This window comes from Crassostrea angulata, chromosome 7 (assembly GCF_025612915.1).
Source record: "Crassostrea angulata isolate pt1a10 chromosome 7, ASM2561291v2, whole genome shotgun sequence".
Lineage (NCBI taxonomy): Eukaryota > Metazoa > Mollusca > Bivalvia > Ostreida > Ostreidae > Magallana > Magallana angulata.
Window position 1 is genome coordinate 33,237,884 of NC_069117.1, and position 18,380 is coordinate 33,256,263.

Below are 18,380 nucleotides of genomic sequence, written 5' to 3' on the forward strand. Positions count from 1 at the left end.
AGATACAGGTCATACATTCAGATGAATAACTAAATAAACAGTAAATGTGCATAATTATCAAAGTTTTTATTTATTAGCGTACTTTTTCCATTGAATTAACTTGCACATACATGTTGTATTTGAGAAATTCCAGTTTTTTCTTTTTCTATACAGACTGACCTTAAACTATTAGCGATATTTGTTTACTGTCCTTGTGCAATACTATAGTATTTGTATCAAAGAAGAGAAATAAAACTATGCTGTAGTCGTTGAAGTACAATTGTTACCAACACAGAAAAGTTGCACTGAGTTAATATATAAATCACTGTGAATATAAAGATATTAACATAACATAAGAATGGGTAAATATCTTTCAGGCTAGCTAATGCGCTAGTGAGCAAGGAGAATCCGATATTTGTCAAGTTTTTCATCCTGTCGAGGCGATTCTTTCTCTTGCTTGGATGCCATACTGTCTGCGTCATTTCCGCTACTAGAACTGTGGGTAGATCGACTGCGCTTGTGCACAACTACTCTATTACCGGGTTTTGGTACATTATCTAAATCCTGTTAAATTAAAAGAAAAAAAACGGATTATTAAAAATTTGTGTGAGACACACTGAATATTGTAAACAACTAATATTGTCAATTGTGGAATCATTATCTTTTTGTAGTGGACTAATAGTTGTAAACTTCGTGTACACCCCTTTGCAACGAATTTTCGAATATTCTCCCCGTTCTACACAGATAAAAAATTATTCATTAAAAAGGGTACAGTTACGCAGAAATATCAGTAAGTTATAGAAAAAAACAGCTAAAGATTCAGTTTACATGGATGTCAATTACATTATAGCTTTTCAGAATACATCTAAATATATGGTGACTTGGATGGGCGTTTAAAAACACACACCTCCACAGCAAGGCGCCGGAGCTGAGCTACTTGAGGCCCACTCTTGGGGTTTCCATGGCTCAACCAGCTCCGTACTTTGCTCTCCAATTTTGACAAAGTGACGTCATCTTCGGCGTCCATGAAAGACACAGAAGTTCCGTACCGAGTCTCGTGCGGCCATGACCTAATTGTCTCCTGGTCGTCTTCGACCCGAAAATTGTCTGAATTGACCACCATGTTTTCGTCGTCTGGTTTGATTGCACTTTGAACTCTGCGGAAAGACTTTGAACCGAAATGAATTCCCTTTGAACTGACAGTCCTAACTGAGGTAGTATCGAGGTCCTGTTTATCAAATAGCACCTCTTTGTCTTTTTTGGCCCCTGCCATTTGAGCGGCTAGCACAAGAGTCTGGGGAACCTTGATTGCATGTAAGTGTTCATTTTCGTTGGACTTATTATTGATATGCTTATTATTTCTTTTATCCCTGGAATCAAATCCTTTAACTTTAGTTTTTTCGCGCACACGTATCATATAAAACACACTCCCTGGACCGTACATATCAATCAGTGGTCCTTTATGGTTCAGAAACTCTCTCTCCGCCATTTTCTTGGATGGAAGCTCTTTTTCCTTTTTAGCCACGGGTTGAGGGTTGTTCATCATGTTTAGTTTCGTTTTCACGCGAGGAAGAAATGGAATTTCGGATTTATTGGCGAGGAGGTCCATTCTGGTCTCCAGCTTGACTTCCAGGATCTTGCGCATGTCTTCTATAGTCCTTTGGTGTCGCTTGACGAACAGTCTCTCGTAATGTTTCATTTCTAGCACTAACACGTCCACTTTCTCCGTACACACGGCCGTCTGCATGTAAGTGTCCATTCCTAAAAGTATCTCTAACTCCCCTGTAAAATAAAAGTATAATTTTTACCAAACGTGATTCGTAATGTAAAGCAATGTTTCAAAATTTAAGGATAATTGTACTTCGACAGGCTCTTTACGGAATCTATGTTACAGGATGATAATCATTTTTTGCGGGGTGGGGTGGGGGTTAGGGGATTGTATCGATCGATTTGAATATCATCATAGCTGAGTAGCTTAAATATCAAGCTTGTGAACCGCAGATCCTGAGTTCAAATTTTGTTCATATTTAGCTGAATTCACTTTCAGAAAATCATTATCTGTTTCTCCAAATTGCTTATCATTAGCATATTTGATTTATAATAACTATACTTCTTATGCATTATGCTATCTTTATTGATAAAGTCGTTTTCTGTTGATATGAGAAACCATTTGAAGGTACAGTGAACCTAATACATCGCTGCGTACAGATATATAGGATACAGAATCACAGCATCTTCGACGTATTTTTGCATATATCTAATGCTTTATGGACATATTGTAATATATTGCAATTACATGTGGTATTGCTTATTTGTACTTCATGAGATCATGCTTGGTGAAAGGCAACGCAAGTTTTGTGCTAATAATACAACGAATCGCCCATGTTCTGAGACATATTTATCTGACTGATGATTAGACCCTTCTCTAATTGAGTGTCAATGCGAGGACTTTCTAATAAGTTTATTCAATATTATTATGTCACATTTTTTTCACGCGGAGAACTTCAGCAACAAAGCAGATTCAACACCGAATACAAATTACAACCATATGGCTTTGTAGACGCAGCAATGGTAAACCATATGGAATAGAAACAACGTGATTGTTGCTGGATGGACGTAGATGTATACGGGGTACATACCCACGCTCTCGTTCCGACCCAACAGGAACATCTTCACGTGCTTGTGGTTCTCCTTTTTCCGGAGCTGAGTACTATTGTTGTAGTGGGGTTCCGTAGGGGGTCGAACTTTGTCCCTTCGTAATAACCTATGAAAAGAAAAAGAATGCATTGGCAAGGCCTGTACAAATTTAGCAGACAATTGGCAAAACTCAAAACGCCGCCTCTTATGAGCGTGGTTAAAGATATTGAAACATTAAATGCATAGCACCTAACTTCGGAATGCAACATACATTTATTGTAAATAAACATGTATATGGAGTTTTCTTTTGAAACCTTTCAGTGAAAAAAGTTTAAAGGAAAATTAAACACCTTCATAAAATGAAAGAAAAAAAATCTGCAAAATTCTTGAATGGGTGTTAAGATACACAAAAAAGTATTTTTATTGAAAAGTGCACACTCTTTCATTTTCGATCAGTTCTACGAACTTTTTAAGTTCTTTAAACAATATTCAAAGGTAAAGGTATAACATGAATGCAGAAAGCGGAACTGCTAATCACCGCTATTTCCGGATGACCTTAAAAGAGGGTGTAGAATTGCAAAACAACGCAAAGATACCAACATATGGAGGATATGAACAGTTGCCAGGGAACAAACCAATGGGGTCCAAACATCAAACGACAGTGGGCAAATAGAAAGGAAATAATTATTGAACCACATCGACAATTTTCAATTAAAAGGCTGTAGAGATTTGAAGAAATATAATGATCGATGTACTGCGTATGGAGTTCTGATTTGTTTGAAATACCGGTAGCTTCCTACTCTTTCATGCGATGGCATCTTACATTGTTGTCAGAACTTGGAATAATACATTTATTTTTGCTTGTGTGTATATTAATTCAACTGACAAGTGTATATTTCATTTTCCAGAATCAAAGAATCAGCATCAGTAAGCAATCACTACCGTAATTGGCTGGCAAGTTCTTTGTTCTTTATCTTTAAATTTAAATCTTGTTGTTCTACTTGCTGAAGCATTTTGGTTTTACCTTTCCCCTTCGTTCATGGTATCGAGGTAGATTTTGGGGTACTGCACTGGATGCATGGCGGGGTCAGTGCGCAGCTCAACGTGACCTCTGTAAAAGACAGAAGAGGCATGCAAACTTCCAGAACAAAATTTGAATTTTTTGCCGTGGCAGCTTGAATTAACTTTACTTTATGGGTAAATTGATTATAAAATCGAGTGAGTAAATTTTGAAACCCTAGGTTTATGATGTAAATTTCTGATACCAGTATAAAATATATTCAAAACCGAATTTATGTATATCCAGCTCAGTAATTCTATATCTACAGGAAACGCTAGAATATTTCTTTTCGTTTTGGCTCGCAACGACTATGACTTTGTCATCTGCTAGTGATGCTTGACGTTTTTAAAGAAGGGGCGAAGAAATGATTCATACCTTATTAGAAAATAAATAACTTCTACGGGATCTCCTTGTTTTACCAGAGTCGTATTGTAAGTAAACTCTTCTTTGTACATCGCCATGGTCAGCTGTTTCTTGTAGCGGGGAGTCCAGGCAGAAAACAGGGGATTGTTGTTGATAAACGCTACCTTGTCCTCGTATTCCTTGGCTAGCACCTCTTTGACGGCTCGGTTGTACAAGGCCCGGTCAACCACGAGCAAATCCGTAACTTCTTCGGCAATGATCGTGGCCGTCCGGACACAGTCTTCGGACATTAACGCCACATCTCCGAACGGCACTCCTGTACCTGAAAATGGACAAGTCTTTCTTTACATCATAATCTAGTAAAATTCTTTGCATTAAAGAAACCAAAATACATATTCTTACCAAAATCGACATAATATAAATTCATTTGAAATCGTCACAATCATTTGACAATCATTCGTATACTTTTGCGATCTTTACCTAGATGAGTGACAAATATTCCTAGTTTTGACCTGTCGAGTTGACCCTTCTCGTTGAGGGCCCCTATCTGGTCCAGGGGTACGGTTTCATCCCCCTCCTCGCTCTTCTTGTTCAGTACATAGATGGAAATTTTACCACCTAGGATCATGTAGAAACTGAAAAGTCGAGAAAACAAATCTTGTTTGAGATGAAGATATCTCTTTATTTCCAGGTAAAAAAAATCAAACAAACAAGAACAATTTAAAAAAAAACCGCTACCCCACCACATCCCGCTCCCCCCAAAATGTATAAATAAGCAACCCCCCTCCCCCCCCCCCCCAAAAAAAAAATTCTCTTGAGAGACATTACTATCAAAATATTATTGAATTCAAGTGTACGATAGTGGAGACAAGAGGGAAAATTGTGTACATATCTTCAAACTAAATAATACGACAAATATTAATTTAAATTTTGTGTGAACAGCAAAATACATAAATGAATCGAAAGGAAGAGTAATGTAATCGGATTAAGTTGATTGCGTCAGATGATATGAAATCAAATGACGTTTAATGAAGAAAAGCAAAATAAAGATAATAAAAGGACTTATTCTTAATTCAACTGGCAAATATTTATAAATCTTTTCAAAGCAGGCAAAAATTGTTTGCCAAAAACACTTAACTAAATATCAATGACAAATATTTATACCATGCTGGGTTTAAGTGTGACCAAAATCAAATAATTAAAAATCGAACACTTATTAAAAATCAAAACTCAATGACGTCAATTCCTGATGGTCGATTTTCAGGGTGTCTTCCCAGTACCATTACAAAATTTCTCAAAACTGTGATATACACCTTTTTTTTAAAATATTGATTCAAGTTTTTTTCTAAAATATGAGGGAAATATATACCAATATTTTCTTAAAATGTTCACTTGCAAGTTGTCATTAAAATTCATAAATTTATATGGTTAGTATTTGTAGATTTATGAAAAATCCAGGATAGAACATAATAACCGATAACTACATTGTAATGTATGTAGATTTTAGATAATAAAAGTCCTTATCGTTCGAACACTTTTTATGGACGAATTATGTATGTACCCCATATAAAACATAACACCAAGGTGAAAAATTTGAATCTGATAAATACAATTTATGACCTGAGCATAATAATATCTTTTTGAGGTCGGATCAAAGGTTTTTCATCGATATCCCAAAGGATAATACGGACAAATTGAAAAATTGCCCACAATCCTAATGCTTGAAAATTGGGTTATTTATTAGATTAAACCTATCGTAAAATTTATATTGGTTTATAATGCTGTATTTTCAAACGATTTGGAGTAAAACATCATCGCAAATAACATGGGTTTTTGGGGGGAGGGGGAGGGGGGGGGGCAAAAAGAAAAACTATTTTTGCAACTGAAAGAATATATGTCAAGGGTCTCTGAATTACTGTGGGGGTGATCGCACTTTTCGTTTACTTGTCATTATCATGCGAGAAACATTAAAACTTGTCAGAGTTCCGAAAATCAAACATTGAGAGTAAATGAACCAAGGGCCTCAAAATGACTTCGTCCTACTGGTAACCTATTCCATTCCAAAGCAACGAATTAGTTGACCGATTTAGGTTGTCCGTTATTAACCTAAAACTTATGTTTCCAAATGATCCACTTAGGTTCTAAGCCCAATCGTTAGCTAACAAATATTGAACAATATTGAACCTATACAAGTGACCAGTAAATAACAAATTGTTTAACCCATTAATAATCAGTGTAATTTACATTAGTCAAGTGAAAATAGATAATCTAAAAGTTGAACAGAATGTTTTACGTACATTTGTACCCATTTTGAGATGATAATTAACCGACAAGTCAAATTTACTGAAGTCAAATGTATTTATTAGGGAATACATTTTATAATAGCAATTTAAGAGATCCATTATTTCATAGAAAGCAATGGTGGTATTAACAATGAACTTTAATATCTTTGATCTGCAGTTGTACTTATCACTCCCTATTATATACTAAATGTACCATTCTACAGCATACGCCTCCTTACATTACTAAATATAACATTACGGATGAAAGTAAAAGTATGATGTTATGAAATTCATGATAATTCATTTGGAAATACCAGTTCAAAACAAACGTATTGATACGTGCATTTTAGATCTATGGTAATTATTGGGTTTTTAGTCATGTTCACCGGTGTTTGATCCTCACACAATATTACCTTAGTTGCATCACCTATCATATATGCCTCAGGTGTGCAGGTATTTGATGTTGAATGCCGATCACGGATTTCTGGTACACAAAATTGATAGCTTTGAATAGTTCGGATTATTTTAGAGGCAAATTAGACCCGTTTTGAAGCAAATAAGATCGTTTTTCAAACTAGTCAGAGATACACAAATAACTAGGATAGAACACGTTCACTTTTAAAATATCATTTTATTTGTGTAAGCCTATTTAGAGCGGAACCATCTAACGAATGTCTCGAATGATTGTGTAAAAATTACTATGTACTTTCTGATATTGCAACAGTTTTTTATGTGACATCATTGTACGATACGATGAACATAATGGGTCGATTTTATCTTTAATATCAGCATTCAAAATTCTTAAAATGGCAAAGTGGCCCTCCTTTATGGTAAATTATCCCCACTACGTCTGTTTTATAAATGGAAAGTGCAAATAGCGTGAAAGTGATAAGCAAAGAAAAAATAGAACAAATATTTAAACTGATCGAGATAGGTTGTTATAGGTAAAGACCTCAGATCAAGACACTGTCCCACATCAATGAATACTCGAGAATCCCGGTACCATTCATCTAATTCCTCTTGGACTACTTCTAAAAGTGCCTCACCCCGGCGCTAGTGGGGGTCAAGTGGTTGCACTTTTATTTGAAGTTTGTTTTATTTTAACAAAACAACGACTTATTTGCTGGTGTCATTTCAAAGAATTTCAAGCGAGGCTTGAAATTAGTATTTGAATGACGTTTAGCTATCTCCCTCTCGTTATGTTTTTAATAAAATTCTCGCCAGCGTCTTTATCGTTTTATAACTAGTATCTAGAATTAATGTACGAGTTGTCTGATATAATATATTTATACTGGTATTTTCATGTAGCACAGTAATACAATAAAGACAAAAGCATGAGTTTTTTTAAAGAAAAAAATAATTATGAAAATAAATGAATCGTGGTCTACGCCAAAAACATTGAGGGATATGCATGTATGTGATTTTTCATGGTCTCATTTATCTCTGACTTAATCACCTAGTCCTTTTGATTCAATTAAATCTACCTTAAGTTTTAAACAAATCAATAATTTTAATTCAGAAATAAAAGACTAAAAAAATCTTTGTACATGCAATGATTCTTCAAATCATCTTAAAATTTCCAATTTATGAACTGTATATTCCTTCGGTATTAGCAACATTAGGTGATAATAAAAATTCGTGCCTTTTTGAGCAAAGGGGCGGGTCGAGGGTGGGGGGGGGGGTTCAAATAGAAAAAATTCTCATACCAGTCTCCCTGGTCTCCTTGCTTGATGATGATGTCATCTTTGTTGAACGTGACTTGTCCGCAGTTTCGTATTATATCTTTCAAATATTCTGAAATGATGAAAACATTTCCCATAAAGTACAGACGATCTGACAAAATAAATGCACAAGAAATCAAACGTGCTGAACTGCATGCACTTGTTTGAAAAAGAAAACAAAACAACAATAGGATTTAATTTATTTTTCAACGCATATTAGTGTAATCCATGGGAAAGCCTTCCATTTCTATCTATTTTGTCAAGAACGTATATTAAAGAACCGATTTTTACGATGCTTTTTGGGGGGTTTTATTGAAAAATAAAAGTTATCGGATATAAAATGTCGTCTTCATGGGGTGAAATTCAGTACAAGATGCATAATTCACGATTTGATCCCTGAAAACCTGCATTTATGACGTCCTAAGCATCATAATGTATCTTAATTGAGAAATCAAGGATTTCTTAAACCCCAGCAACATAAAAGTCATTTTGAAATTTTGTTCATGAATTTGAAACTTTAAAACCCTCGGGGATAAAATCTTAAATACCCCTTAATATTGAATATATCTGTTGAATTAAAAAAAACTGTGCAATATAAATTCGTCATTGGATTTCAAGGGACGAAATTAAAAACGACGCACAACCAAGTTCTTGTACTTTTACATAACTTAAGTAAAGATTCTATCGTATCTCTCACAGATTCCTCAAAGAACAAATTTATGGCCGGTTATAAAATGGTACAGACTTGGGGGTTTTATGTCTCTAATATTGAGTCCTAATTTCTTTTAGGGATATGGATGGGTTTTATGGTCGAAGTTAAGAGGCGGGTTTTTGTTTGTATGCACTTCAGCTATATTAACTTTTGCACCCTCACATAGCGCCAAACACTTTATCCATGAAAAGGTATACTTCTTTTCAATAATAACAGTTTATCGCGACTGCTTGGATATTGCTCATGTAATGAAATTTGATATAACACCCAGCCACGTGAAACGATGTTTACATTAAAAAGTTCACGTCAAAACATGAGATAAAAAGAATCCTTCATGATTTGTGATACATCGTTATTTGTACCTTGGAAGCTGTTATCTAAATTTTTTTGAATATAATTACTAATATAACATATTGCAACACATGATTTATCCTCTTCGTATTTTGCAAAATGAAAATAAAAACAAACAAATAATGCATGCTCAATGGTTTTCAAAATATCGTGCACTTTTTGGGGGTGGAGGGGGTTTAGGTATGTAACGATTCAAATCATAAACTTTCAAGTTCAACTCTCTAATTTGCGCCAAATTGATGTTTATAACACCAGCCATTTATGAAATATATTGACACTGATCCCATGTGTCACAAAAGTGTTTTGGTCAGCCCATCTTTTATAGTGCCAGCTTTAAATGTGTAAGGTAAATATTTGCTTATGAATAAATTTCCATCTCGATAAATTTAGGTCTTTGACAGAGTTCAATTCAAATCGAATAAATCACGTTTATGTTGTAGAATTTATTATCGATGTTCCAGTTTTTATTCTTTGTGCATAACTTTACTTACATTCTGTATAATTATGTGACAAACCGTTTCTTTAACCCCTCATTAAATAACTTGAGCGGGAAATGTGTTCTTGGGCCTTTCCTCGGGGCGGGGGGGGGGGGGGGGGGTCATTAAGAGTTGCTATACTACGACAGTCAATTTTTATCATTAACTTTTCTTTTAACATCACCTTATGATGAAAAATTTCAACAACTAGTTATAAGCAAGACACACCTAAGAATTCGAATAATCCCCCACCCCACCCCCAAGAAACCCAATGAACTAACAAAAACATTGCATTGAGATTTATAAACGATGAATACCGGGTGTGTATCAATTACCTTGTTATAATGGGTACTTAGTCTCGAGGTCGTATACATATTAGTTTACCTATCTATTGTATAACGATCTTAGTGTCAGTGTCTACCCAATGATATTCAATAATCTAATTTCAGTCAATCACACGGAAGAAAACGTCTCTGCTCGGAATGCCCCCCTCTCTGTCGCCTTTGGGTTCTATCAGACGTTTTCTTAATATAACAAGATTAAAAAAAATTTCAATTTGATATTTTTGCCCGTGATAAAAAAAATCATCAAATCGTGTGCTTGTTGACTTATTGAAATTGTTACAAACAGGTGAAGGGAAGAAGATAGCCTCTCTCTCTCTCTCTCTCTCTCTCTCTCTCTCTCTCTCTCTCTCTCTCTCTCTCTCTCTCTCGTTTTGTCACTTGCCATACAGGTATACGTGTACGTGTGTTCTGATAATTTTCTCATTCATAACGGTATATCTGATACCTGCTGAACAAAAGAGTCTGACACGGTAAGAATGTTCATTGAAATGTAAGGGTGAGAGATTACTATAAAGCACCCTGCACACAATAATGGACCATGACAGTAGCACCCTCGCTACCCACTGACTTTACTCGGGTATTTTATCATCTATTGTCGCGGAAAAAACACCGTTGAGAGATTTCCTGACAATTTAAGATAAAACCTCACCTCCTATCACTGTTGATAAAACATTCATGTGACTATATGTGTTTTTCGTGTTGTAAAATATGCATAAACTATATAGTTCCCCCGTTAGCTTCTTTAATCCGCGTGAATCACGTTTGTTCGATTTTTATTATGAAAAATAAAAAAAATTCTACATAAAATATAAAAGGGCTTTTCCGATCATTTATATGATAGAGCTAGAATGGGTTGAGAAAATTTGAATAATAAGCGATTGTAATGTTCATAATATTTTAATACATTCAGGTGAAATCAAAAATGCACACATCAAATACACTCCTTTAAAATTCTGTGTGAATTGAAATTTTGTCCTTTGCAATGCGAATGATTTTAGCTGTATTTTTTGTACTTTAGTTTTTAAAAAATAGGACTAAGACATTTGCACACTCATTCAATTCTCAATCAACCGACATATCCTTTACAAAACGCATTCATTATAAATGTAATATTGTTGTATTTTAAAACAATGAAAAAAACTTGCCCTCTTAATAGCGAAAGCCTTGTTCTCAGCCACTCGAAAATAAAATATGACCGAGGGGTTTGTTTTGAGATGAACATGACAACACTTCTGTCCTTTTCCTGTCAACCTTGTACCGTTTCCTCTAGTTAATGGCAGGGTCTTTTAAATTTTTATCGCTTGAGACAAAAATTCTAAATTGATTTCAATTTGCGAAGAAATAACAAACACTTCACAAGGGCAGAGAATGCTTGGATTTATCATCGAACAGTTGGATGAGAATGTGGTACAAGGGCCTGTTAGTCAAGGGTTGAAGTCCCGAGATCAAAAGCAGCACGAACTGTTTTTGTTAAAACATTGTCAGAATAAAAATCTAATAAAGACCATAGCTTTTCTTTTTACATTCATTCAAACATAAACACACAAATAGCAAAGAAGTTAAGAGGGGATTAGTTTCATACCTTCGGTGCCCCCCATCGCCCCCACAGTATGCCCTGTTTAGGGCCGTTGAATTATATTCTTAGATTGCTCGAATTTGTTTTGTTTTTGCTATTTATTACATTTAGGTATATATGTTTGTTCTTGCTATTAGTGGTTTTGCTAGAATGGAAGTTCAACGAGTGTGAAGTGAAAATAACAAAGTTTATCGGTGCAGTGTTACATTTCTTTGATTTAAAAGCATGTTCCAAATGAAAAGTTGCAGTCTGATATTACATGTATTATAATTTTAAAAAATCAAACACTCAGACTGCAAGATGAAGAACGGTGTGTTTTCCATTCAAAATTATTTATACTCCAATATACGTGTAGCTATATCTACCCTTTTGCAAAACAGTTTAATTGAAAATAAACATAATGCGACATTTTAACGCAATTTGTCGATTTGTCAATACAGCTTATCCATAAAATACTTGCATCAACTGAGTAAAATTTATTTCAAGCTAGTTCAAACCAACTTTTCTAATTACTAGAGACTCCAAATGTAACACATTTAATTTTATGATTACATTTTACGATTTGATCACCAAAAACAATCAGTTCTTAGCGCAACGATTTTATCACCTGATTTTTTTTTCTTGTCTCAAATTACCGTATATTTCCCTTACCGGTTCTGAGTTGTGAAAATAACTGCGACTGTTTCCTGAGCCATGGCATCAGAGTTTGGATCTCAAAGTCCTGTCGGAAAGCCGGCGGTTTGGATATCACATTCAGGACTTTCTCATACGTGTTCGACATATTGAAAGACGAGAAAGGTGATAAACGCTCACCTCGTCCAACGAGTATCAACAGTTTCAAACTAACTCCGCTTTTTTTTTTCTTTTCCTCTTGACTTTATTAGCATCAGAAATCAATACAGCGTCTCGTTAATTCCTCCCTCGTCCCTCGTGCCTTCACCATAACCGTGCAATAATACATTTATGTTCTTGTCCGAGAACTTTTGAAGATGTTTATCCTTTTATGTCAGCCCGCAAACAGATTTAATTCCAAATCAAGTATCCCGCTCTCCAATCGATGAGATGCGGATCCTACTCGTTAATTGATTTACGATCATCGCTTGGTAGGGAATTATACGTAGGTATCGGACCACCCCTCTCAGGTAAATCTCGGTTCTCTATTCCAGTTAAAACACTATACTAACAACTCATCATAATTTTTCTCCTGTTACCTATGAGCCCGAAGCCAACACAGATAAGAATTTTTTTTTATATCCTTTCTCGTGTATTTTAAAAATCCAGACACTTATAAAGTGAGATATTTTGCATATATATACACAAGGTATACGGTATCGCCCTTTTTTCTGGTGAATTTTTGCGCGCGATTCTATTTGTGATTAATGTTTTCCATGATCCTGACGCAAATGGTTTAAACTCCCAACAGATCTAGGCTAATTGAGAAATCAGTCACATTGATGTAAATAAAATCTGTTTGGAATATTAGAATTTATTTGGAGAAAGTAAATATGCTCCAAAATGTGTAGGAAAGTCTGTGTACAGGTTTACAGAGTTATTGAATCGGAGAGTCTTTTAACATTCCCTCGTTAAGATGAACAAACAATGGCTCTACAAAATGGCCCATGTTTGCGGAAAGCAGGACCGTTTGGTTTGATTGAAAAGTGAGGTTATTTAAAGGACCAACACAATTTCCATTGTACATGGACATCGCCATTTACTTAACAAGTGTAGAATGGTTTGACCAGCATTTTCCTTGTTCCTCTATGAATTGGTTATTTGTAGATTTTAGTAATTACATTGACATTGCAATCAAATTTTCCCAGTTACCATACAATAGAATTAACAATCAAAACAGAAGGGATGAAGAGAGAAACCAGATCTGACTCTGTCATTTACATCATTTAACCTTTGTTAAAAATGCTTGCTTTGAAATGTTTGCAATTGAAGTTTGAAATTGTTTTATCCATCAATTAACCATCCAGTGATTATTATTTTTTGGTGGTGGTGGGGAGGGGTGGTGGTTGTGGGGGGGGGGATACAGGATTCCCATTGGAAAATTCAAACTCATAAAATTTACAATAAGTTTCCAAAAATTGGCCTAGGAAACCACCAACCCTCACCCCCTTTTGCAAACAAATTTATCCCTAGGACCACTTTCCGGATCCGCGCACGATCTCTCTATCCAATTTTCACGACAATTACGGTGTGATCACATGTGATCGTACCCAACTCGTACGTTTACACTTAACTCGTCTCCCACCAATGTTGAAATTGATTGTAATAAAATATGGGGCCGTGAAGGTGGTAACGACACGGTAAATATTCAGTAGGCCAAATTTAAAACATAAAACATCCAAAACAAAATTTATACGCTTTTTATGCAAAAACAAGCCTACTTTCCCTTTTTAATATCCTCTCTGCTTCACCTCCCATACAATTCGACCGACCTCATTTTTATAATTACGACTCTTTAATTGTTGTTATCGTAAAACAGTGATTGAAATCATCAATAGGAAAACATGAAATAAATCAAAAGGCTGTAAATATTCCTGAGGTTCGTGTAATTTACAACATTGTTGGCGGAGGGAAACAAACACGTTTCTGAGTCGTTAGTTACCACTTCCGATTGCAATGTACAAGTGGCAGAATTCTGTATGTTTTCTTTTATTGAACATGAAAAAGGGAGAGAAAAAAAACCCCAAAGACGATAGTGAAATATATAAACTATTTTTTAGACGATCATTACGCATAAATGGTTACATAAATGGTTCGATGGTTGCAGCTTATGGTAACATATTTTCCCTCGCTTTTGAATACTAAACCCATTGGGTTTATGCGTTACAAGGGTCAACCTTTTAAAACTATTTTTTAACATGTAAGAGTAATATAAACCGCTTGCTCCATTTTCGAAAACGTGCTTCTACATGTGTTTTCTGTTCTTTTTTTTCTTGCTCTAACTCGTCCTTTGTATCATCAGACACTGACCCCCCTGTTCACCACAGGACTATACAACAACACTAAAGTTCACGGTGATGACAGGCTGAAATTACCAAGACAGATGCGGTCACTAGTCACAAGTATATCATTCAGAATTCACAAAAATAATCCGAGCTGAAAATGCTGAAATCTTTTGAATTAAGGTTTTCAAAATTATTTCAGTATGACCATGGACTGGTGTTTGGAACTTCTTCTGTGGAATTATACAGGTAATTATTCTTATTATACAGGTAATTATTCACATTGTTTTTATTATTCAAAATATATATAACTATGCAATTTTTCTATGAAGTACATGTACATGTAATTACTTTTCCATATAATTCTTATTTCACCACTTTTCGATATAATTTTTGTAATGACATTTACGAGCGTTTACATTTTGGTTTAAATTCAGTATTTAAAAAAAATAGCATTGACGACATATGCTAAAAATTTGCATGCGTTGCATTAAATACACGGAGATAAATGCAAAATTGCTGCATTTCCCATCACGAGCCCACTCTTTTAGCAAATCAAGTCAGTTTAATTTTATCTAATATTAAGTCGTATGATTGAAATTTTTGTGAATAAATTATCTATAAAGCGAAGCTCAGACAATTATCAAAAACATATCAGTAGAATATATGGAGTCAGTCAACTATACCCAAAGCATGGTTGCATTTGGAAGAATGTTTCATAAGAAACTTCATTAAAGAAACAGAAATCCAATGATTCTCAAAATTCTCTAAAATCTTTTTTCTGTCAGGTTCGGGAACTGTTGGGGACCCGGGCTATTACATGACTTCATTTACAAACACCATCTGGCAACCGATGACGTCTAAGGCGCCACTTTATGAGTCAGAACTTTCTTATCGGGAGAAAAACGAAGACTATGAAGACGGCCAAGAAAGCTGTTGCATTTCCCAGTTTGAGGAAGAAATCTGGAGTAAAGATGAGATCTGCTGTAACGACGAAATCAGGAGCAGGGGCGATGTGCTTTCTTCTTTTGATGACGTTCTGAGCGAAGAAGTAGCAGGTGATAAAATGATAGCCGAACTCTCTGATTTATTTGAGTGAAAATATATATGTTGCCAACAAATCAGCTATAAAAGTTACAAGCCATCTTTAAAATATACCGTAGTGTAACATATTTGGAAAAATAAATTGAATTTATTGAAATACATGTATGTTTTGTTTTTATTTACAAAAAATATTACAGATTGTTTCGTAAGCGAAAATAAGGATCCTGAAACACCAGAAAAAGAGGTAAATTCTTAATTCACACCTTGTTAACTAAATAAACGGCATATTAACACAAGATTTTTTTGTGTTATTACCATACATGTATATAATTTTATTTTTACAACAAATAGGACAACAATGGCTGCGCCGTGTGCCTTGGGTTGAATTATAACAACGATTCCGAGAGTCTAGATGTGACCATCATGGAGTGCCGAGAACTTCCGAAAGTACATGTTTCTCTGAAGAAACAGAAATTAAATCCGTGAGTAATTTATAAACAGTGGTGAGATTCTGTTTCAATGTGCAAAAAGTTGTTTAATCTGAAAATTTTTTTTAACCTAAGTAAAGTTAGATCTGCTCCAACTAGACGATATGAAGCAAACTATTTGCAGCGGATGAAAGACTAATATATAAATAGTGCCTGTTTAGGAGGGTAACTGTTGAAATTGACACCCCGAGACAACCATTGTCAACCGACGCTGTCTCGGGGTGTCAATTTCAACAGTTACCCTCCCAAACAGGCACTATTTATTTTATTATACTGAATGTCTTAATTTTAAAGAAAATGTTACTGCTTTTATATAGAAATGAAGTGAATTCTCCGGCGAACCGTACGCGCATAATTTACGTGCATGTAACAATTCGTTGTGTTACCCGTTGCCAAGTGTGTTGCTAACGCTGAGCGTAATAGAACGAATTACCAACTACGACTTAACCAATCAGATTTCAGTATTTAACATGAAAGTATAATAAATTAATTTACTAAATTTATTGAAATTTGATATCAACACGTTTGGATTCCATTTACTCAAACACCAGATTGTTTTGTATTTCATAGCTATGTGAAATCGTACCTGACAACTGCAAACATCAAATATGGCAAAAAGAAAACAAGAACCATGCCTGGTTCTACAAATCCGAAGTTCTATGAAAAATTTCGGGTAAGATTTAAATTTTTTGTCACAAAATATCTATGAAATATTCATTAATTAAATGAAAATCAAAAAAACATTTTGTTCATCTCAACTCATCCAAGTGTGTTATCATTAATTAAGGCATACTGCAATCAGGCGGGTCATCCATTTTACTTATGACGTCATAACCAAATTTCACTCAACCTTTCACTAAAACATTGTGTAATATTGTATTATTTTAACAAAGAATCGTTTTACATGCAAACATTGAAATGATAAATGTCGCATGACCATCACATTCAATTGTATTGCAGTATGTTGATTAAATAAGGGCCTATGAGTCACATTGCTCCGGCAAGTAAAATTAAGTTTCGTATTATTTTTAACATTTGCGTTTTTTTCATTTCAGTATTATATCTCCCATTCACGTCTGCGGGACTTGATGTTGATAGTAGCCGCTTGGCATCACAGCAAATTTGGCCGTAACTTCTGCATCGGTCAAACAACTATTCAACTGAAGGACTTTTGTTTTGGCGAGCCATTCCAACGATGGTATAAACTTGAACATAGTGAATAGAGAGGGAGAAATCTATCATCCATGTTTCATGATGATGTGAACAGTGGTACTGTCCGGCATGGAAGTTATTGTATTTTTCTAGCTTTTTATAACAACTATTACCAAAAATCGATTTAGAAATACTCATATAAAGATGAAATGGTTAAAACGGTTATATTATAATAAATCATGGAGAGTATTATATATTTGGTATTTATTTTGGCGTTCTCGCTTTTCCGTCATGTGCATGTTAATTTATTAAAAGATTGCATCTAACATTATTTCTAAGTTGAACTATTGATTAGATTAAACATCCTTAAATTCGCAAAAATCTTATATAAGTATAAGGAATCCGCGTGGAGGCAGTTTTAAGGTGGTATGCATTGCGTAACCGAGGCCGCTAGCTGTTCCATATTTCAAGTTGTTTACGAGAAAGTTTTATAATACCACTTGCTGCCCCTTCAGTTAACTGCAAACACAATCGGTACACAAACGATTTTATTGTGTTGATTCTTTGTTCCCGGGGGACTTCTTAAACAAATTTGACGACCTCTCAAGATAATTTCAGAGAAAATTTTAATCCCATATTGTAAAATAATTAGACAAATAATTAGTGTTGCCTCTTGCCTGGCTCCGAAAAATACAAGAATCCGGGTACATGTATCTGACGTCATACTTTTGCAAGTACTATCGTACTTATAGTTCTCTAACATATTTACCCAAAATTACCACGTATTGGTCCTGGCCGATTTGGTTTTCAAATTGTTAGAGTGATAGATAAGCTTTACAGCTAATTTGATCAGCATTTAAAGTGAAGTCTGAAGATTTTCAAATAAAACAAACTGCTGAGTGTAGCACAAATACAGAAAAAAAGACGTGAAGAAATATTATACACGTACGGCGTTGTTGACAATTGTCAGTCATGCCATCCAAACAGACTATAAATGGTGACCGGTTAACATCAGGCCCCGGGGCCATAAAACTTAGATGAGCTTACTTTTGATCTCAGTCTTACTTTTACAAAAGGAATATATAGTGGAAAAGTGAGACTGAGATCAAAAGTGAGCTTGTCTAACTTTTATGGCCCTGGGGCCTGGTCACTGGTGGTCCTTATAACTAGCGATGAACACTCGATTTGTTTTTCCGATTGATGCACTCAAGTCTTAAATGTATTTCGTTTCCATGTATTTC

The 18,380-nt window shown here is 34.9% G+C and overlaps 2 protein-coding genes across 5 annotated transcripts; one reads left to right on the forward strand and one right to left on the reverse strand.

The window, feature by feature from the left end:
* Nucleotides 1–44: 44 nt before the first annotated feature.
* On the reverse strand, nt 45–12,914 carry LOC128157544 (uncharacterized). Its single transcript, XM_052820174.1, has 8 exons — nt 12,153–12,914; nt 8,028–8,115; nt 4,520–4,674; nt 4,052–4,361; nt 3,641–3,727; nt 2,619–2,743; nt 887–1,761; nt 45–543 (listed from the first exon to the last, which is right to left on the reverse strand). The coding sequence occupies exons 1-8, from the start codon at nt 12,280–12,282 to the stop codon at nt 370–372; spliced, it is 1,944 nt and encodes a 647-aa protein (XP_052676134.1). The 5' UTR covers nt 12,283–12,914; the 3' UTR covers nt 45–369.
* Nucleotides 12,915–14,224: 1,310 nt separating this feature from the next.
* On the forward strand, nt 14,225–17,409 carry LOC128157550 (synaptotagmin-B-like). 4 transcript variants are annotated; one of them, XM_052820184.1, is made up of 8 exons: nt 14,225–14,286; nt 14,476–14,575; nt 14,639–14,704; nt 15,244–15,513; nt 15,697–15,743; nt 15,851–15,981; nt 16,558–16,660; nt 17,043–17,409. In XM_052820184.1, the coding sequence occupies exons 1-8, from the start codon at nt 14,263–14,265 to the stop codon at nt 17,208–17,210; spliced, it is 909 nt and encodes a 302-aa protein (XP_052676144.1). In that variant the 5' UTR covers nt 14,225–14,262; the 3' UTR covers nt 17,211–17,409. The 4 variants fall into 4 exon arrangements, with proteins under 4 accessions (XP_052676144.1, XP_052676145.1, XP_052676146.1 ...); XM_052820185.1 differs by having other exon boundaries at nt 14,476–14,561; nt 14,658–14,704; XM_052820186.1 differs by lacking the exon at nt 14,639–14,704.
* The last annotated feature ends 971 nt before the right edge of the window (nt 17,410–18,380 follow it).